The sequence below is a fragment of the Chrysemys picta genome, chromosome 1 (genome assembly GCF_011386835.1).
Source record: "Chrysemys picta bellii isolate R12L10 chromosome 1, ASM1138683v2, whole genome shotgun sequence".
Classification (NCBI taxonomy): Eukaryota; Metazoa; Chordata; order Testudines; family Emydidae; genus Chrysemys; species Chrysemys picta.
The window spans coordinates 256,701,680-256,724,107 of record NC_088791.1 but is presented as its reverse complement, the minus strand read 5'-3'; the positions used below and the strand labels follow the sequence as shown (position 1 = coordinate 256,724,107).

At 46.7% G+C, this 22,428-nt stretch overlaps 1 protein-coding gene across 20 annotated transcripts in view; it reads right to left on the bottom strand.

The window, feature by feature from the left end:
* Positions 1-22,428, bottom strand: part of DOCK9 (dedicator of cytokinesis 9) — a 319,065-nt gene that overhangs the window by 57,479 nt on the left and 239,158 nt on the right. For 15 of the 20 annotated variants that reach the window (XR_010600573.1, XM_065592481.1, XM_065592546.1 and 12 more), the window contains exons 39-41: positions 9,270-9,385; positions 6,213-6,350; positions 5,476-5,658 (exon numbers count right to left, since the gene is read on the bottom strand). Coding sequence is in view for 19 of the 20 variants with exons in the window: in XM_065592481.1 (XP_065448553.1) it covers positions 5,476-5,658; positions 6,213-6,350; positions 9,270-9,385 (437 nt within the window). In the remaining variant the exon portion in view is untranslated. Of the gene's footprint in view, positions 1-5,475; positions 5,659-6,212; positions 6,351-9,269; positions 9,386-22,117; positions 22,162-22,428 lie in introns of all 20 variants that reach the window. The other 5 variants (XM_008164120.4, XM_042843652.2, XM_005303908.5 and 2 more) reach the window with 1 other exon arrangement.

Here is a 22,428-nt window from a genome sequence, read left to right as displayed (position 1 = left end):
TGGGTCTGGAGAGGGAGGCCGACGGTGCTTCCAAAGCTCCGGCCACCGAGCGAGCCCCCACCGGAGGCTGTGCTGGAGGCCATGGTGCCCACTAGTACCATTTGGCCAGCCATGACGCTCGGTGCCACTGCACCTGCTGTGGCACCGGCGGGAATGACTGTCCGGGTTGGCCGGCCTGGCCCATCAAGGGATGGCTACGGATGGAGACTGGGTTGGCATAAGATCCACTGTTGTTCCTGGACCGGGAGGAGCAGCGGTGCTGGGATCTGATGGCCACGGGACCGCGATCTCAACGTGGAGGACTGGTACCCACGATAATAGCTGCTCCACGAACGGCCTCGACTGATCGACCTGCAACGGCGAGATGCTGGCGATTGACGCCCAGGGCTGCAATGTCTTGGCGGAGACTTGGAGCGGGAGACTGAGCGGGAACTGCGTCAACAATCATGTCGTGACTGACTGCGGTACCCTCTCCGAGACGAGGACCGACGGTGACGCCCGCCGCGGTCCCGTCGATATTCGCTCCTTGAGCATGAGCGGTGCCGCAAGTCCCGGACGGACGGAACCCAGCCAGACAGTCTGGTTAGCATTGAGGGCGATCCACCTGGACTCTGCCCAGAGCAGTCGCTGGGCAGTGATTGGCATCGGGAATGTTCCCTCGACTGAGACTGGGGGGATCCCAGCAGCAGCTTGTCTCTGGAGCGCGGGGCTGACATTGGCGCCACTCCAGGCATCGGCATGGACATGACGTCCCGGGCTGCCTGGAGGGCTTCAGGCGTGGAAGGCATCCAAACATCTGGAGAAGCTGGTTTTGAAGGGGCCGGGCTACTCTGCTCAGCTTGAGTCGGAGGCCTGGGGCCCAGTGGGGATCGAGGACTGCCCAGCATGGGCTTAGCCTCTGTCCCAGATTTCCCTTGGTGCCGCTGTGAAGGAGGAGTTTTCTTGGCTCTCTTGGCATGCCCCGTGGATGGGGAGCAGTGCCGACGGGTCGATGGTACTGGAGGGTCGCCGCGGTGCCGGGTACCAGCTTGGAGTGGCGTGAGCGCTGACTCCATCAGGATGGGCCGGAGCCTAATGTCCCTTTCTCTTTTAGTCCAAGGCTTAAACGACGTGCAAATCTTGCACATTTCGCTGATATGGGTTTCTCCCAAGCAGCGCAAACAGTCTGCATGCGGGTCGCTCCTTGGCATAGGAGGCCTGCAAGAGCTGCATGACTTAAATCCCGGGGCGTGGGGCATGCCCTGGCCCGGGCTCACTGACTAACTAAACATCTAACTAACTACAGGTACTAACATTGAACGAACGAACAGTTCTGGGGGCAAGCTACAGCAAAGCTGGAGCAGAGCAGTTCCGACGCACCTTCACTGGCGGCAAGAAGGAACTGAGGGTGGGGGGGAGCGTGCAGCTCCCCTTATACGCGCCAGGCAGGCGCCACTCCAGGAGTTGCGGGGGGTGCTCCCCCCTACGGGTACTACTAGGGGAAAAACTTCCGGCACCGGTGTACGTGGCAAGCATGCACACCTATTGTGGAATCACTCGAAGAAGAAACATGAGTTTCTCTGAGGCAGTGGTTGTCTTGAAGCAGGGGCAGGAGCAAGAATTTTTGAAGCTTGGTATCCTGGTCATAATCTAAGTCCTGTGCTGGGAGACCGGAGACTTTCGCTGGGGTAGGGATTTTAACACTAACTAACTGGGGAACTATCAAAACTCTAACAATAAAAAACTAAGAACAATATGTAATTTTGAATAATTACAGGAAGCAGAGAAAGGATCAGTTTTGGGCACTGGCGGATTCCAACTCAGGCCATGTGGCAGTAAGAAGCAACTGGAGAGGCAGTTAGGTCCAACCCGCCCCTTATACTCTTGGTGCAGAGCATGAGAGTAAGGGGGCAGGTGTGGACCAGCAGACACTGCTTGTAAGAATTCTCTGGACTCAGGTGCATGGAGCGCATGCGTACCCACAGTAGAATACATATAAGGACCAGCATTCAAAGAGCAACAGTAGAATCCTTTGGTCTGGAAACAGACCCATACAGGCCACAGAAACAGCAGAAACTCTCAGTGCCTTGGTCCCAAACTACATAAGCCCCAGAACTGTATCACAGTCCCAGTCTGCTGCTTCTCTGCCATCGCACACAGTTTCTACAAGCAGCTCTGTTGGTGGCAGCCCTCCTTCCTTCCTTCTTATAACCCAACAGTCAGCCTCAAGACAGAGAATTCTGCTGTATATAGGCGTGACATTATCTGATTAAAAGATGACCATTTAGATCATTGTTGCTAACACTGTTATATAATCGCAACAAATCTTGTACAAAGTGTGTCAAGTAAGGTGTCTATGGAAAGGTTAGGATTTGCTGAATATGATTGTGCTATTTTTATGCATGTATCATTTTTGTATCTAAAGTTATGAATATTAACTATGTACCCATATTTCAAATGTTTGCTCACGTGGTAACATCCACAAGGTAGTTAGCCTGCACATCTTGAAGGGACTATTCAAGTTAAATGGCTCATCAAGGAACACTAAACTCACAATGGACCATGGGAGACACCTATCTACACTTAATGGACCTTCCTGTGATGGCCTCTACTATGACTAAGCAAAATCATGCATGGACAGGTGACTTGCCCATATGATTCCAAACACCATTTTGTTACCTGTAATTTTCCACAGTGAGAACAATGGGAAGAAGCTATATAAGGCCCTGGAAACATCTCCATTTTGCTTCTTTCCTGCTCAAACCTCTGGACTTATACTAATGGGAGCATTCTAACCAAGGGACTGAGGACCTTCCAATGATTTGGAAGCAACCAGAGACTTAACAAGCCAGCAGTTTATTCTATCACTGCTACAAACCTGAACCAAGAACTCTCCAATTACTGTATGTATTTGATTCCTTTAGCCAATTTTAACTCTCACCTTTCTTTCTTTCTTTTTATAAATAAACCTTTAGATTTTAGATACTAAAGGATTGGCAACAGCGTGATTATTGGGTAAGATCTGAGTTATATACAGTAACTCCTCACTTAAAGTCGTCCCGGTTAATGTTTCGTTGTTACGTTGGTGATCAATTAGGGAACATGCTCGTTTAAAGTTGTGCAATGCTCCCTTCTAACGTTGTTTGGCAGCCATCTGCTTTGTCCACTGCTTGCAGGAAGAGCAGCCCGTTGCAGCTAGCTGGGGGGGAGCTTGTAACGAGGGTGGACTGGCAGCCCCCTATCAGCTCCCCTAAGTTCCCTATGCTGCAGCCGCCCAGCAGGCTATCAATTGGCAGTTCAGCTGTCCCTCCCCTCACTACCATGTGCTGCTCCTGCCCTCTGCCTTGGAGCTGCTCCCAGAAACTCCTGCTTGTTGTGACCCACGGAGGCATGGTTACAACAGTTTGTTGTAAACCCTTTGCAGAGTTTAGTTAACCCAGCAATTTATATACCCTGTATAAAACAAAACACTTGCTACCCAGACATAAATTATGACATTTTCTAGCAACAACAATTAGACAGCCCAGTGTTTTACTGATATTTTACTACAGTAAACAGATTTGCACTGCTACCTTTACATCAAATTATTTGGTTGTAAGCTGGAACTTTTCTGCAAGATTTTTGCCTCACAAAGGTGACAGAAGAATTGTGCGACATGCATACATTATGCTCACATGAGATGAACCTGCATGTCAATAACTGCAACAAACCTAGAGTTTAGGTCACCCAAGCAGAGAAGTGGATTCTTTTAATACTGTTTCAAAGCTCTTAGTTTGGAGGATTGATGGGGAAGAGAAGAGAAAAAGAAGGGGAGACCTACGAAGATGACAGGTTGATTACACTTTGGGCCTGTCAGCCTTCAGATATAAATTAATCAGACTAAGTTATTTTAACATTGTGACACTGCAGCCCATATTCTTCATAGTTGTCGGATTATGATGTAATTATGACATGATTATGATGCATTTTGTACAAGATGGGCCACATGAGGTGTCACTGGAAAAGTTATGATTTGCTAAATATGATTATCCTATTTGTGTGCATGTATCATCTTTGTATCTGAAGTTATAAATATTGACTATGTATCTGTATTCCTAATGTGCTTACTCTGAGTAACATCCACAGCTAGCCTTTCAGGTACAACAATGAAGAACCTAGACAGGGCTGAAGGCCCATCAGCAAAGACAATGGACTACAAAAAGGCTTAGCCTTCCTGTAAACGTTTCAGCTGGCCTGTAAGTAATGGCTGCTATGACTCAGCAAGGACATCTGACCAGACCACATGATACTGAACTCCATTTTGGGTACCTGTATTTTTCCACAAACTGGGCTGGGAACTGAATTTGGAACAAAAGGTTCCCGCCATATGGTAAAGCTATATAAGGTGGAGTGTGACACCATCTGTGGGCCTCACACCCCACACAAGAGAACTCCTGGAAAATTGAGGAACAAAAACTGAACTGGGGGAAGTGTTGGTCCCAGGCTAAAGGGATTTCTAACCTGTGTATGGAAACCTGGTGGACTGCTTGTATCATAAGCCAGGGTGAGAAACTGCTAATTCATATCCAATCTATCTAGTATTTTAGGCTTAGTTTGCGGTTTTGTTTATTTGCTAGGTAATCTGCTTTGATCTGTTTGCTATAATTTATAATCACTTAAAAATCTATCTTTTTGCAGTTAATAAACTTGTTTTTTGTTTTATCTAAACCAGTGTGCCTTTGAGTGAAGTGTCTGGGGAAAAAATCTCAGCTTGGTTAACACAGACTTGTTGCATATTCCTCTCCACATCAAGAGAGGGACAAACTAAGTAATAAATCCATACTGGTCGGAGTTTTGACCAGGGAAAGATGGTACAGCTCTGCGGTCTTAGGCTGGGGTGCTGGGGGTTATCTTGGCTGTAGCCTCTCCATTGTTGATTCATGCAGTGGCTGGTCAGAGCCTCCATGTAACTGCAGCTGGGTGTGTCCCTGCCTGTGAGAATGCTGGTGGGAGTGTAGGACTGGGAGCAGTCTACAGCTAGCTTGTCACAGCAGCACAGTGTGAGAGGGAGCCCAGACTGGTGTGTCAAAGGGCTTGGTGGTACCCCAGTTCCAGGTAACACCCCAGGGTGACAACCCGTCACAAACATGATCTTTTAAAGCTGTTTTAGCAATTACAAAAAAACCAATGCAGAGCTGCTTTACCACTAATATCTCTTCTTGCCTGGCCTACATAAACCTCCCCACCCCCCACTCAATAATGGTATAAACAACTCAATATTAGTTCAAAAACAGTTCACCATAGTAATGCACAATTTATATTTCATAGTTTTTCAACTGCCTCCCCCACCCCCCAGACAGAGACAGTCAACTGGGAATCAGTTTTAAAAATATACAATGATACAACCCAAAGATTTTACACATGAAAAGAACACAGCTTATTATACAACAATTTTTAAGCTTAGAAGAGCAATAGATCTTAAAGCCATGAAAGCCAATGATAAGCAAATATACTAACTTGCAGATGTGTCCTTACAAAAGACTTCTTTCCTGTGTAATCAAAGTTATTTCTCATTAAGAAATACAGCAGTTGTGATGCTTCAGTACGTATTGAGCTCAGTTTGGAATTACAGCATTTCAAAATTTCATAACACAATGCAGCACACATGTCAGCTCTTCCTTCATAAAATGCAGAAGGAAACTGAGGAAAGAATGAATCAGAGAAAAATTATCTGTCAAGGTTAACGTCAGTAAAATAAACAAATGTTAAGAGAAAACAATTCCAACATCCCGAGGACAGTGCTGGCATCAAACAATAAATTATAGATTCATGAAGAAAAAAATAATGCTAGTCACACTTCATGACTTTTTGATAGAAGTCAGTGGATAAAAGGAATGCAGAAAAAATAATATATGGATTTTAGTGAAGTATGATATAGTGTCATAAAATGGTACTTGAAAAAGTATTTCAAATTAAATGGATATTAACAGTTACATAGAATAAAAGTAGCAACAGAGACATAACAAAAGATAAACAATAAAACAAATGTACCGCACTCATTCTAGGGGAAACAGGTATGTAAGATGGGTTGCGGAATCATGATCTGCAATACTACAGTTTTTTTCCTTTTAAATCCAATTTCAATTCAAGAAATAAGATGATATATTACTTGTATAACTGGATATAAATCACTGTGGTAAGTATAAAAAAGATAAATAATTGAAGATTAACATTTTTATTTTAGAATGACTTACCTTAAAAATTAGTGCCCTTAAAGCAATGAAGACGGTTTTCAATGCTGTTTCAGACTGATTTTTTTGAAGGAAGCAGAGGTACACATCAAAAACTTTTTTCATCAGTGGATTATGTCCATGATCTGTCAGTAGTTGGTTCTTAAAATTGATATTGACAATTTAGGGTTTTCTTTAATTATTATGCTCAATCAAGAATGTATATAAATTGTGCAAAAAAAACAAAACAAAATACAACTTAGCTTCAGCTACGTCTCAAGGATGCTTTTAAAACCCCCTCTCACATATAGTACTACTGAAGCATATTAAAAACTACAAGCAAATCTAAACAGTTAATACTCCATACCTTTAGTAATCTTAATCTGTAGCCAAAGTGATGGATCCATAACAGAATTATAACATGATAGTACACATATGTTACTGGGGTCTTAAATACTTAATTAGTAACTCAGATATGAAGAGGGTGGGCACAAAAACATGACAGAAACCAACCAACCAGAACTAATAAGGCCTTTACTGCAGTGTATCAGAGGGGTAGCCGTGTTAGTCTGAATCTGTAAAAAGCAACAGAGGGTCCTGTGGCACCTTTGAGACTAAGGCTACATCTACACTACGGGGGGGGGGGGGGGGGTCGATTTAAGATACGCAAATTCAGCTACGCGAATAGCGTAGCTGAATTCGACGTATCACAGCCGACTTACCCCGCTGTGAGGACGGCGGCAAAATCGACGTCTGACTCTGTTGATTTGTTTCTTTATTTCCTTGTGTGGGTATCGTAGTTTTGAGAATGCTTGGTGGAGATCTTGTAGGTGTTGGTCTCTGTCTGAGGGGTTGGAGCAGATGCGATTGTACCTCAGTGCTTGGCTGTAGACGATGGATCGTGTGGTGCGACCGGGGTGGAAGCTGGAGGCATGAAGGTAGGCGTAGCGGTCAGTGGGTTTTCGGTATAGGGTGGTGTTAATGTGGCCATCGCTTATTTCTACGGTGGTGTCTAGGAAGTGGACCTCCCGTGTAGATTGGTCCAGGCTGAGGTTGATGGTGGGGTGGAAGCTGTTGAAATCATGGTGGAATTCTTCCAGGGTCTCCTTCCCATGGGTCCAGATGATGAAGATGTCATCAATATAACGTAGGTAGAGAAGGGGCATGAGTGGACGAGAGCTGAGGAAGCGTTGTTCCAGGTCAGCCATAAAAATGTTGGCATATTGTGGGGCCATGCGGGTGCCCATAGCGGTGCCACTGGTCTGGAGGTATATATTGTCACCAAATTTGAAATAATTGTGCGTGAGGATAAAGTCACAGAGCTCAGCAATAAGTTGTGCTGTGTCATCATCAGGGATACTGTTCCTGACAGCTTGTATTCCATCTGTATGTGGGATGTTTGTGTAGAGAGCCTCTACATCCATGGTGGCTAGGATGGTGTTTTCTGGGAGGTCACCAATGCATTGTATTTTTCTTAGGAAATCTGTCTGAATATGTGGACTCCCTACTCAGACCCTACGCCACCAGCACTCCCAGCTATCTCCGTGACACCACAATAAAGAAACAAATCAACAGAGCCAGACGTGTACCCAGAAGCCTCCTGCTACAAGATAGGCCCAGAAGAGAAACCAACAGAACTCCACTGGCCATCACCTACAGTCCTCAGCTTAAACCTCTCCAACGCATCATCAGTGATCTACAACCCATCCTGGACAATGATCCCTCACTTTCACAGACCTTGGGAGGCAGGCCAGTCCTTGCCCACAGACAACCTGCCAACCTTAAGCATATTCTCACCAGCTACCACGCACCGCACCAGAACAACTCTAACTCAGGAACCAACCCATGCAACAAACCTCGATGCCAACTCTGCCCACATATCTACACCAGCAACACCATCACAGGACCTAACCAGATCAGCTACAACATCACCGGCTCATTCACCTGCACGTCCACCAATGTTATATATGCCATCATATGCCAGCAATGCCCCTCTGCTACGTACATTGGCCAAACTGGACAGTCACTACGCAAGAGGATAAATGGACACAAGTCAGATATCAGGAATGGCAATATACAAAAACCTGTAGGAGAACACTTCAACCTCCCTGGCCACACAATAGCAGATGTAAAGGTAGTCATCTTACAGCAAAAAAACTTCAGGACCAGACTCCAAAGAGAAACTGCTGAGCTCCAGTTCATTTGCAAATTTGACACCATCAGATCAGGATTAAACAAAGACTGTGAATGGCTATCCAACTACAGAAGCAGTTTCTCCTCCCTTGTTGTTCACACCTCAACTGCTAGCAGAGCACCTCACACTCCCTGATTGAACTAACCTCGTTATCTCCACACTGATTTATACCTGCCTCTAGAGATTTCCATTACTTGCATCTGAAGAAGTGAGGTTCTTACCCACAAAAGCTTATGCTCCCAATACTTTTGTTAGTCTCAAAGGTGCCACAGGACCCTCTGTTGCTTTTTACTGCAGTGTTTCTTTATCAGTCCCATAAAGCCCTTAAAGGACAGCTATGTCAAAAGGCTAACTAGACAGTGGGCTTTCTGTAATGGGTTTGGAGAGGGAAAAGGTGGGGGAGGAAGAAAAGGATCCTATCGAATGGTGCTGACCAAGAAGAGGTCTTGCTCACTCTACCCTGCTTACTCTTGCCCTCAGAGGGTGTAAAAATAAACTAAGAACATGCATCATTTAAACTGATCTGTTTACTAGCAATTTTCTATTTTTGAATTTAAAACATTTAAGGTCCAGTTCTATAGTCCATCAGGCAAAACTCATGCTGACTTCAGTGGAAGTTACTAGAGAAACTGCAGGATTGAATGACAACTGGTTGAGTTCAAAGCATACTGTTAATACTAGCAAATGAGACTTTATTATACTTTTAACAGTAAAGGTTATTAGCTATTGAATGGCATGATTATGAATTACCTGCTTTGTGCAGTTTTAATACAGATGTTGTTAGTAGTATAGGTCAATATGAACTCCTTTTTTAGTAATTTTCTAGAGAATAATTATTTAAAATGCCAAAAATCAAATAATCTATCAAAACTGTGTTAAAGACAAACCTTAAATGCCATTGTGAATAAAGATAAAGTATCCAGAGTGGTAAGGCAAACTTCAGTGGCAATGTTTGCTTCAAGTATGGACTGGTGAAGAACATCTGCATCTGAATGGCCATAGCCTGTAGAAATTTCAAATGAAGTGTTGCTTTATATTTAGGATACATAATTAAACACAAATATTTTAAAACTAATGCTGCTAAATTATGTAGCCAAAATTATAAGAGACTTTCTGCATTAGAGGAAGTTTAAGAAAAATAAGGACTTTGAAAGAGGTTTACATTAAACAGTTGAGTAATATTTTATACATAGTTTTTTTCACATTTTTCCAACCACAGGACAATTATATGCATGTTCAATATTTGGTATTCAAATAATTTAATTAAGATAATCACACATTGAAGTGCAAAGGTAAAGTCTTAAAATAGCAGAATTAAACATATTTAAAATAATGGACTTAACTGGTAATACTATATTATATTCAAAACCAAAAAGTACATGGATAGATAGAATTAAGGTTGAGAACAAATATCAGTAATTTAGGGTAAAATTAAGGATATTGCAATTATCTCAAATCCAAGCATTATAAACCCTGAAAACTCAGAGTTAAGGTTAAATGTAAAAGAAATACAAACATGTTGAAGCATCAAAATGCACAACAGTGCACCCAAATAATCCTTACTGTTCCCGGTAGTGACACCATGCAATAACCATATATTTATGATTCTGGATATGATTTTTTCATGGTAAAATTATGAATAACTGTGGAAAAAATAAATAATTTCACGCTATGGTCAGGATAACCTTGTGGCCCAGCTGCTACACAATAGCAGTTTGTTAGTTCACTTTGTTCTAGTCCGCTTTGAAATGGGACTAGATTAACAAAAACTAACTAACTGTTAATGTGTGGCAAATTTTCACGGTTACTGTGACATAAACTTATCCTTATGATAAACACAATTTAATGCTTGTCTCTCAGATTAACCGACTTTTAAAAGGAACATTAGATTCCAACCTTTTCACCCATTGGTGTCACTGTAGGGCAGACTTATGGTTCTTTGGGTCTCCCACTCGTTCTAACTTTCTGGGTCAGATTCACATGCATGTCCTGGCTGCTTTTAGCCAACATGGAGCAGCACAAAGAAGCCAGAGCATACTGACCTGTTAAAGTAAATTTACAGATGCTTTGCATCATGAAAGCAGCAGAAAGCAGAGTATACACTTGTTTGTCTTTCCACCTGCCCTCAAAATTTATTTTGGATTCAGAGAAAGTGCTGTAATTTTAAGAAAGATATATTACATTCTGCAGACATAAAGAAGTTGAATTTCAATTTTATGTCCAAAACTCAACAACCTCAATTATGGGGCTACACAGTAACCAGATTTTAAAATTTGTCAAAGATAAACTGGCTGTGGGACCGTGATATTAAGAAGGCATCCGACAGAGACCTAAGACTCTGATCTCCTCCCGAGAACAAGATGCTATATTTCCTTTCTGCTTCAGCATCTCCCACAATTCTGGGCTATTCCCCTCCGGTCTGAAGTTTCTGGAGGTGGTTCAAAACTGTGCCAGCCATGCCCCTTTCTCCTGATTGCCAGATGATTAATTCCAAAACTGTGAAAAACTCTTGGAAAATGATTAGTAACAATAATTTCTGGGATAACTAATTAACTATGGACAATAGGACACTGCCTACATGGTAACTATCCAAATAAAATGCTGATCCTTGGCTGTGAAGCCATCCAAGGTGCGTAGAACTGTGGGAGATGCTGCTAGCAAAAAGGAAATTATCAGGTAAGAAATTCTCCATTCTGCAACTCAGCATCTCCCACAATTCTGATATGTATGGGAGGTAGCAAGTCATGAATAGAAGGAAGCGATAGAAAAGTGAACAAAAAAAACAGGGGAGACACTCACCCCCCCCCAACCACCCTTTTTGGAACTGCTCAAATGGCCAGGTTATGTTTGGACCACTGCCTGCAGTACCTGCCTGCCAAAGGAGGCCTCTGCAGAGACAGAAAGTCTACCTTATAGTGTCTGATAGAGGCATCAGTTAATGAAAATGTGGCTACTCTGCAGTTCTGTGCACTGGAAGCACTCTCTCTTTCAGCCCATGAGATTGCCATGGATCTTTTAGAATGCCCCTTGATTGCTTCTGGAACAAGTGTGCCAGATAGCTTGTACACATCAGCAATGCACAGTCTGATTAATCTAGTAAGAGGAAGTTTGGATACACTAAAGCCTTTGGCACCTCAGGATGAAAGGAAATGAAGAGGGAGATTGTGAATTCTGCACTCTTGATGTAAGTCTTGAGTGCTCTTCTGACTTGTAGTGTGTCACTGCTTCTTCATCAGGTGCTATGGCCAGAGGTGGACTGAAGGAAGTCAGAGTCTCAAAGAGATGGGTGGTTATGGCTTTCATATACCAGTTGTAGGTTCCACTTAGGGAAAATTGGTCTGACTGCTGGTCTGGTCAGTCTGATTGTTCCGAGAAATCTGGATACCTGATGGTTCTGCCAAGGAATCTGAGGATCATGTGAGTACCACACTACTTAGAGCTGATATCTGGCTAGCTAGGTGCTAGCCCTTATTCGCACCTTCCTGAAGGAAGTCCAGGGGGGCCAGAATCCCCAGGATCCCTTGGATCTGCATTATGCTCTTGGAACCATGAACTGAACTTGGTCCACATGGAGTAGATTTTTTAGTGTGGAAATTCTCTTGGATGAGAGCAAAGTTCTGATCCCTTTGGAAGGTAGGCCGAGTGAGGCTAATTCTAACAATAGCCAGGCTGTTAGTTGAAGATGATGTAGGTCTGTGTGGAGGAACAGGTCTGGGAAAAAAGATGTCTGGTCTCTTCAGAAGCTGCAACAATTGTTCTAGCTTCAGTTCTATCAGAAGAGGTCAGAAAGGAGCCCAAACATTTGCGAGATCAGAGTGAAGACTTCCTGGTTTAGTCGACTTTGCATCTTCTGAGCCAGTCTGTCTTTATGTTCAGCTCTCCTTTTGTGTGTATCACTTTTCGGGAAGGGAGAGTCTTGTCTGCCCATTCTATTGTCTCCATCACTTCAGCACACAGAGCTACACTCCTACTTCCCCCTTGATTGTTTATGTATGCAACCATGGCTGTCTGGGTGGATCAAGATGTGATTGCCCTCTAGGAAGACCTGGCATTCAGTAGAGGTAGTTTGACAGCTGTGAGCTCCAAAGGCTTAATGCTGTGGTTCCTTTCCCCAGAGCTTCAGATATCCTACATTGTTCTGGATCCCAGAAGTGATCCCTATCCTTTCAGAATGGTGTCTATTGTGAGAACCTGCTGGACCGGAAAGAATATGGAAAGACCCCTGCGGACATTCTCTAGGACTGTCCATCATCTTAGGGGATCCAGCACCTGGCTGGGAACAAGTACCTGGTCTTGCATTCACTCCAGGGAATGGTCCCATACTTTCAGAGGAAAGGCTTGGAGATGCCTGATAGAAGACCTTGCCCATGGGGAGACCCATGTAGGCCTAATGGCTAGAGACACTGAGCCATGGTTGGTCTCATGCATTTGTCCAGCATGGATATCAAATCCTGGTTCTTCTGGAATCTGTCTAGTGATGGGTAGCTCTCGATCACCAAAGTGTCTATTTCCAATCCCAGATGAATTACATTTGTTAACAGAACCAGAGAGCTTTTCCTGGTGTTATTGTGAAACCATGCCCTCGAAAGTGATCCAGTGTCTGGATTGTGGCACTGCATGTTGTGGCTTGTGAGCTATGCCTTGCTGTGACTACAGTCAACTAGTTAAGGGTCTGGTAAAGAAGGTGGATAAGGAGGAAGAGTCTTTGTCATACTAAATAGTTTGTTGGTTTGTAGTAAAATTCATCTAGGTCTCCTTGGAAGCTTCTGCTCCAAATGTTTCTCCCTGCCAAGTTAACAGTCCCTTCTTGGATACCATTGGGTGCTGCCAACACCTAATAGATTTCTTTGCTGGCTTGGACAGAGAGCAGAGGACTCTCTGCAGTCTCAGCTACTAATTTCCCTAATGTTTCCCCCAATAACTCCTCACCTGTAAGTTTGGATGCACAAGATATGTTTGGGATGACTGATGACTATTCGTGGATGTAACATGACATCCTTGTAGCCACCAAGTTGGAATCCATTGCTCGTCACATATTACATCAAGGAAGTTGACGAAGACAGGACTCAAGATGTCTCACTCCAAACAAGAATCACATCGCCAGAAGATGAACCACTTGTTTACCACAAAGTAGACTTTTTACTAAATATATGAAAAATTTTTGGTCTGAACAGATGCAAGTTGAGGCTTTGAAATTGCTGTGCAATGTGTCATCACTCTTATATTCTATGTGGTCTTGGAAAGAAGTCCCCTTCTGAAGTTGTGACTATGCCTTTCACTGGTGGAGCTACTGCTGTACCAACCTTAGGCTCCCAAAATTTATGAAATTTCTTTATATTAACATTTTAGTTTAGCACAGGCCTGCACAACATGCGACCCGCATGGGCTCACTGTGTGGCCCGTGGGCAAGCGGCCGGGTGGGGCTGTTGGGTTCGCCTAGGGCTGGTGCAACCGTCTGGGATTTTTCCTCCCTCCTCTCCCTTCCCCTCACGCAGAGTGCAGCATGGCTGATTGGGCGCCTGGGAGTGATATAGCTGCTCCCACTGGCCTCCAGCAGGCAGAGTCCCTCCCCTGCTTCTCCCCTCCCCCTGCTTCAGCATCGCGTCGCAGAACTCCGCGGGGGAGGGGCAGGGTGCTCGGCAGCTTGTTTGGTTTCGCTCCACGTGGAGCCAGCGGCTGGAGCGGCATGGTGGTAAGGGGAGTCCCGGGGGGCAGTCAGGGGGTGGGGGGAGGGTCGGCTGGGTCGGGAGTTCTAGAGGGGCTGTCAGGGGACAGGGGGAGGGTTGTATGTTAAGGGAGTTCTGGAGGGGGCTGTCGGGGGGGGGGGGAGTGGTTGGAGGGGGTGTGGGAGTCCCGGGGGTCTGTCTGGGGGCAGGGGTGTGGATAAGGGTTGGGACAGGTAGGGGGTAAGGTCCTAGGGGGGCAGTTAGGGTGGGGGAGTCTCAGGAGGGGGAATCAGGGGACAAGGAGTGGGGGGGAGGGGATTGGGGGTTCTGAGGGGGGTGGGAAGTGGGAGGGAGTGGATGAGAGCGGGGCTCGGGTGGGGCTCTCTTTCCGTCCTCTTTTTTGATTGTTGAAATATGATAACCCTAAAAAAGTGGTGGCTCAGCAAGGAGGAGCCGCCTTCCGGAGGCACTGGAGAGCCAGAGCTTCGGCTTGCAGGGGCAGCGAGCCCCAGCCATGGTGGAGCCAGTGCGGCACAGGGGGGCAGCAGCCCTACAAAGGCGGCAGCACTGCTAGCGGAGAGCAGCCGCAGCTCCTGCCCAGGCTGCAGCCTGATGTGCCGTCCCTCCTGGGGGTTCCTGCAGGCTGCAGCAGATGCATGGGGTCAGCGGCCCCTGTGCAGCCCCCGGCTCTCCCCTCGCCACGCTCGGGCTTTGCGGCTCCCGGGCACGTGAGCCACCGGGGCGTGCGGCCCTGAGCCTGCTCCGGGAGGGGCAGCGGCGGTGGTGGCTCACACTCCCGGGAACCGCAGAGCCTGAGCGTGGCAAGGGGGCAGCTGGGGGGCGCATGGTGGGACAGCGCCCGCATGCATCCGCTGCAGCTTGCAGAAGCCCCTGGGCATGGCTGGCCCCTGGGGTCTATAAAGGGTCGTTGGGATTTGCCCCTCAATGATCTGATGTGCGGGGGGGGGGGGGGGGCGGGGGAGGGGGCAGCGCAAGGTGGAAGTTTCGCCTAGGGTGCAAAGTATCCTTGCACCAGCCCTGGGTTCTCCCCCTGCCCGGGTGGGGGGGCACCTCATAGTGCTGCGCTCCAACCGCCTTAACAGCCAGAAGCGCACGTGTCTCCGTCTCCCGCTCCCCCGGTCTGGCGTACAGCGGGTGTGTCACTTCTGAGGCCTGCTGAGGCGGGAAGCACTGGGCACAACGCAGAGCTGGTAAGTAAATCCAGCAGTGCAATTACACTCATGAAAATGGGATCTCAACCATGGTTGTTTGAAACGCTGGAAAGGACATTTGGGTGAGAAACTTATTTAGATTGGAAGTTAGCCTAAGTTTAGTCTCTAGGAACCATGTTATGATTTTATTTTATATGTAACCCTTCTGCTTCCATTATCCTAACTCACTACCTCTTAAATCTTGATCTTTGATAAGAAACATATGATTGTTTCCACTATAAATATATCTCAGTGCTATGGTATTATATAAAGAATTGATCCAGAGTTGAATCAACCAAACTGGTGCATACAGCAGACCTGGTATTTCTGTGAATGTTCAGTGGATCAGGGGCTGGACATTACAGGGGAATGGTTTGAAGGGGCTCAGGGACTGGGATAACTTTCATGGCAAAGTAAGGGCTAGCGTAGCCCAGAGATTGTTTGGGTGGCTAAAAGACTGAAGGTGTCAGGGAGCTGACACCCAGTTAACCACAAGCAAGTCTCCCTCTCGCTAGATGTAGAGGGGGTAAAAAGGTGAGACTCAGTCCTGGGTGCCCGTCAGAATGAGTCCAGTCAGATGATTTCAGAACAGGAGAATCTGCTGAAGGAACAGAAGAGGCAAGCACCATATTCAGAGAAGCTTCTGGTGAACTTTTAGAGGAAAAAGATTGTTCCAAAGGAGACCAATCTAGAGAACCTGGATCTCAGATTGTTGTCAGATTTGTATAACAAGGAACAGTTTCAGCCTCGCCTCTCTTTCTCTTTGAGTTTGTTTTAAAACAAGCAACAAATAGAATATTTGCTAGTAATATGTTCTATGCCTATACAAACAAATGTTTACTATGGCCATCATTAAATGATACGGCTGAAGAAATTTCTGGTCATGAAGACTGAAGAGCCAGTACCGGGCAACAGTGAAAAATATATAGAAGTTACCCAAATGAAATCTAACCTACAAAACTCATCCTAAATTAAATCCTACTACCAATACTGACTAGAGAGAAAATTTACAATGGAAAAAAATAACTAAAGTAAGGACACTGCTAATTATTCTCTTTCTCAGACTAGGCTGTGGTTAGAAGGAGTGGCGATGATTGGCCTCACTCCACCCCTTTTATGCCCTTGGGAGGGCAAACAGGGCTCAGGTATGGGCCAATGGGCACGCTGTTCAAAAGATTCCAATCTCTGGTGCTCGGGACACATGTACCAAGAGAGGAATATATATAGACAACGACTTGTCGAGCTTTCAAATTTTTCTTATCTCTTGTTAATAAATCTCTTCTATTGCAGCTAGTGCAGCCCCTGCTTTGGTCACTGAGGGAACAGAAAACTACTCATCCAATGACCAGTATATTTGCCCTCTATCAGACTCCTGTACCCCACTGGTCTGGGTCTGTCACATATCCCTCCCCCCTGCTCAACGCCAAGGGGTTGGGGAGCTTGGGACGCCAGACAGTGCACACGTGACAAGCCATCGGCGTTGCCATGACGGCTCCCTGCTCTGTGTTGCACAGGGAACTGTAAAGGTTGAAGGGATAAGAACCATCTGGTCACCCTTGTGTTCTTCTCCTTGTTCTGCTGCATCCATTGAAGAGGGGCATGGTCGGTCACGAGGACAAATCTGCACCCGAGCAGGTAGTAGCGCAATGTTTCCATGGCCCATTTTACAGCGAGGCATTCTCTCTCCACCACTGCATATTTTTGTTCCCTTGGAAGGAGTTTCCGACTGAGGTATAGAATTGGGTGTTCCTCCTCCCCGACCAACTGTGATAGAACGGCCCCCAACCCTACTTCCGATGCATCTGTCTGCAGGATAAACTCCTTGGTGAAATCAGGGGCTATCGGTACGGGGTTAGTGCAGAGGGCAGTCCGTAGGTCTGTGAATGCTTCCTCTGCTGCATCAAACCATCTCACCAGATCAGGTCCACGGGCTTTCACTAGGTCTGTCAGGGGGCTTGCCCTTGTGGCAAAGTGGGGGATAAATCGTCGGTAATACCACACCTAGGAACACCCGGACTTGTTTCTTGCGACTTGGTTGGGGCCAAGTTTGGATGGCCTCTAACTTGTTCACTAGGGGTTTTACCAGACCTTTTCCCACAATGTAGCCAAGATATTTGGCCTCTGTAAACCCTACAGCGCACTTGGCAGGGTTTGCTGTAAGGCCAGCTCGCCTGAACGTATCGAGGACTGCCTCCACCTTCTCCAGGTGGGTTTCCCAGTCTGGGGTATGAATGACCACATCGTCCAAGTAGGCAGCAGCATAACTGTTATGCGGGCGTAATAGCTTGTCCATGAGGCGCTGGAAGGTAGCTGGGGCCCCATGTAGTCCAAAAGGGAGGACAGTATATTGAAAAAGACCCTCTGGTGTAGAGAACGCAGTCTTTTCCTTTGCGTCTTCTACAAGGGGAATCTGCCAGTACCCCTTTGTCAAGTCTATGGTAGTCAAGTACCGGGCATTACCCAGACGGTCCATTAGCTCATCTATGTGAGGTATGGGGTACGCGTCAAACCGGGATACTTCGTTTAGTCGCCAGAAGTTGTTGCAAAATCTTGTGGTGCCATCAGGTTTGGGCACCAGCACGACTGGGCTGGACCACTGACTGTGGGATTCTTCGATGCCCCCCAACTCCAGCATTTTTTACACTTCTGCTTTTATTTCCTCCCTTTTTGCCGCTGGCACCCGATAGGGCCTCATTGTTACTCTGGCCCCAGGGTTTGTGACGATGTGGTGATAGGTCTCGGTTGTTCGACCCAGTTTTGTCGAGAGCACATCTTGGTTCCGGAAGATCATCTCAGACACCTCATTCTTCTGGTCTGGTGTTAAATCGGGAGACACTCTCACCTGTTTGGAAGGCCTGTTTTCCTGGGTTAGGTCTTTTTGGACTGTTGTGCATACCTCTTGTGCATGCCAGGGTTTCAGAAGGTTAACGTGATAAATCTGTTCTCGTTTTCTGTGTCCTGGCTGCCGCACCTTGTAGGTTACTTCCCCCAGGGGTTCAACCACCTCATAGGGCCCCTGCCATTGGGCCAGAAGCTTGCTTTCTGCTATGGGTACCAACACCATAACCTGATCCCCTGGTTGGAACTGTCGCACTTTTGCCTGGCGATTGTAATGGGTTCGCTGGGCCTCCTGTGCCTTCTCCAAATGTTCCCGTACAATAGGGGTAACCCGGGCTATCCGGTCTCGCATCTGCATTACATGCTCTATTATATTTCTCCGCTCATTGGGTTCCTCTTCCCAGATCTCTTTGGCGATATCTATTATGCCACGGGGGTGACGCCCGTATAATAACTCGAAGGGGGAAAGCCCAGTTGAGGCCTGAGGTACCTCCCGGATAGCGAACATAAGATAGGGTAGTAGGGTGTCCCAATCCTTCCCGTCCCGACTTACCACCTTCCTTATCATAGCCTTGAGGGTTCGGTTAAAACTTTCTACCAACCCATCAGTCTGCGGATGGTAGACCGAAGTTCTCGGGTATGTATATGGAGCAGTGCACAGAGGTCCTTCATTAGCTTCGACATAAATGGGGTTCCTTGGTCGGTTAATATCTCCTTCGGTAGCCCCATTTGGGCAAAGATCCCCACCAGCTCTTTGGCTATAGTTTTAGAGGCCATGTTCCGCAGGGGGACGGCTTCTGGGTAGCGAGTAGCATAGTCCAAAACAACAAGTATATATTAGTGGCCCCGAGCCGTCTTCTCCAGGGGTCCCACTAGGCCCATGGCTATTCGCTTGAAGGGGACCGCTATAATGGGAAGGTGCCCTCAAGTGGGTACGGGGACTGTGCAGCTGATACTCCGGGCAGGAGGCACAGTACCTCCGCACTTCTTCATGTACTCCTGGCCAGAAGAACCGTCGTAGGACTTGTGCCAGGGTCTTCTCTACCCCCAAATGCCCCCCAAAAAGATGACTATAAGCAAGACTTAATACAGCGTTCTGGTGTTTTTGAGGTACTAGGATCTGCTGTACCTTCTGCCCCTGTACTGGTGCAACCCGGTATAAGAGATCCTTCTTATGTAGGGTCCTGGTCCCTGGGTTTTCCCTTCCACGGGGACCCCATCTATTTCAGTCACCTCCTTCCTAATGTTGCCATATCTTGGGTCTTCTGCCTGGTCCCGTCCAAAATTTCCTCTCCCGGGGCTAATCTGCCCAAGATCTAGGGGCCCAGTCTCTGTTGCCTCTACTGGTTCAGAAGCATTAGGGTGGGGGTCAGACTCAGGTGCTTCTCCCTCCTGCGTGGCCTCCTTTTCAGCTGCGCAGGTCCACCTACCTACAAGAGCGACCCTCTGGCTTTGGGTCAGTATTTGGGTTCCCAAGGCCTTAGCTGCCCTTCTTTCCCTTTTTGTCTTTCTACCCTGTCTGGGAGTGGAGAACAAATCTGGGGATATTTCAGAGAAGATTGGGGGTTGACAGTCTGCTGTGGATGCCTCACCAATTTTAGGGTCCTCATCTTTCTCCAATCCCACTACTGGGAGTAAGTTTCCAAACCTGGAAAGTCCCTCCCTATGAGCACCGGGTATGGGAGTTTAGGGACTACACCTGCTGCTACCTCAGTAGTGTTTCCTTGGATCTCGATTTTTACTGGGATGGTGGGGTAGTAACTAACTGTCCCATGGACACATGTTATCCCCGTACGTTTAGCCTGCAGCAGTTGATTATGCTTCACTAGCTTCCCTGAGATAAGCGTGATAGCACTTCCCGAATCAACCAGTGCCGTGGTCCCTACTCCATTTAGTTTCACTGGTCTGGTATACATATGTGGGGTTAGTGAGACCCCCACAAGGTGGATTAGGGAGCATGGAGCTGTCCAGTTCCCCAGGTTACACTGCATAGGCTCCTCAGCATTGGGACACTGTGCAGCTATGTGTCCCCACTCCCCACAGGCATAACATCTGTATGGAGCCCTACGCGTTCCCCGGTCTCTTGGTTTGGGCAGTCTAACATCACGATCCTCTTCTCCCTCAGTGCTCCGACTCTTTGTGGCCTCTGATGGGCCTTCAGCCTCTCTCTTTTTCCACCTGGGCCCTCCTGTCAAACTTTAGGGCTTGGTGCTGCTAGTTTAACTCGGGGTGCCTCTTCCTTAACTGGTCGGGTCAGCTCCCTCGCTGTCCTTCGCCTCTCTACCAGGGTGACAACCTCATCATAGGTGGAGGGTTCGTTCTGGCTTACCCAGGCACGAAGGTCTGGTGGTAGTCTCCTCATGTATCCGTCGATGACCAGAACCGCTAGTATCTCTTCCGGACTCCGGGACTCTGTTTGCAACCACTTCCGTGCGAGATGGATGAGGTCGTACAATTGGGACTGCGGGATTTTGTCTTCCTGGTACCTCCAACCGTGATACTGCTGGGCCCGCACTGCTGTTGTTACCCCAGATCTGGCCAGGATCTCTGCTTTCAGCTGCGGGTAGTCTGCCGCAGCCTCTTCCGGCAGATCATGGTAGGCCTTCTGGGCCTCCCCACACAGGAATGGGGCAAGGATGCCAGACCACTGATCTCGAGGCCAGGCCTCCCGTAGGGCTGTCCTCTCAAAGGCCAGAAGGTATGCCTCTACATCATCCTCCCGGGTCATTTTCTGCAGCCAATGGCTGGCTCGTATGAGCCGCGTCCCATCATGGCCGTGATTCAGCTCTGTAAGGGATTTTACCTGGTTTACCAGTTCCCGCAACATAGCTCGGTCTTGAGCAGCCTGGTCAATCAGCAGGCGATTAGTCTCTTGCTGCAGCCATACTGCCTCCTGTTGGGCAGCTACCTGGACACGGGTAGCCTCCTGCTGGGCCGCCGTAGCTTGTATCAGTGCCCGCACTACGTCATCCATTGTGGTGAAAAAAATAAACCCTCTCCCTTTTTTTTTTGTTTTTTTTGTTTTTTTGTTTTGTTTTTTTTTAAATCACCCTCCTTCTTCCGCCGTGCTGTGCACACCAATATCCCACTCCCGACACCAGTGTGACAAAGTTCCTCCTCTATCTTGGTGGGTCCTGCGCTTATTGGCGGATTTTCTTGCCTCAGAGATTCACAACGTGGGTTGGGGAACAGCCTCTGGAAGAACCCACAGTCCAGGTCAATTGGGAGGTTTTGGGGGGAACCCGGGCCCGCCCTCTACTCCGGGTTCCAGCCCAGGGCCCTGTGGACTGCAGCTGTCTATAGTGCCTCCTGTAACAGCTGCATGACAGCTACAACTCCCTGGGCTACTTCCCCATGGCCTCCTCCAAACACCTTCCTTATTCTCACCACAGGACCTTCCTCCTGGTGTCTAATAACACTTGTACTCCTCAGTCCTCCAGCAGCACACCCTCTCACTCTCAGCTCCTTGCGCCTCTTGCTCCCAGCTCCTCACACGCACACCACAAACTGAAGTCAGCTCCTTTTAAAACCCAGGTGCCCTGATTAGCCTGCCTTAATTGATTCTAGCAGCTTCTTCTTAATTGGCTCCAGGTGTCCTAATTAGCCTGCCTGCCTTAACTGGTTCTAGCAGGTTCCTGATTACTCTAGTGCAGCCCCTGCTCTGGTCACTCAGGGAACAGAAAACTACTCATCCAGTGACCAGTATATTTGCCCTCTACCAGACTCCTGTACCCCACTGGTCTGGGTCTATCACAATAGTTAACATGAATCGTTTATATAGTTTTACTGTACGGAATTCTGTCAAGTCAACACATTGCATGAATCAATGCTGTATTTTGTTAGGTTAGCTGACCAATTTCTTTGGTGCTTGAAACTGTAGGAAATTGAAAAATGACATGTCAAAAATATTCTGCATCTTTTATCATTTGAAATTTAAAAGCAGCATATTTAAAAATATACAAAATTGTTTTCAATTAAAGCAGCCTTACACAAACTGACTTCAACCTCGTTAAGTCTTACCATTGTCTACAGAAATTCCAAGCACACTTGATATCTTTCTTACACTGAAAACACAGAAAAAGTCACTTCATTATTGGGAGATCTTTCACATCCACACAAACTAAATCATGGACTTTACATTCCTCATAGAAAATTCTAAAATTTATATTTTCATCAGGAGATGTCAGAATATGGAGACATGATCAACTAAGTGCATATTATAACATGTGGACTATACTTTTTATAATGGGTCACAAGTGGGTGAAAATAGAACTTTTAATAAAATCAACCGATATAGTTCAAAAGTAAGATATAAATCCTTTTCAAATGAG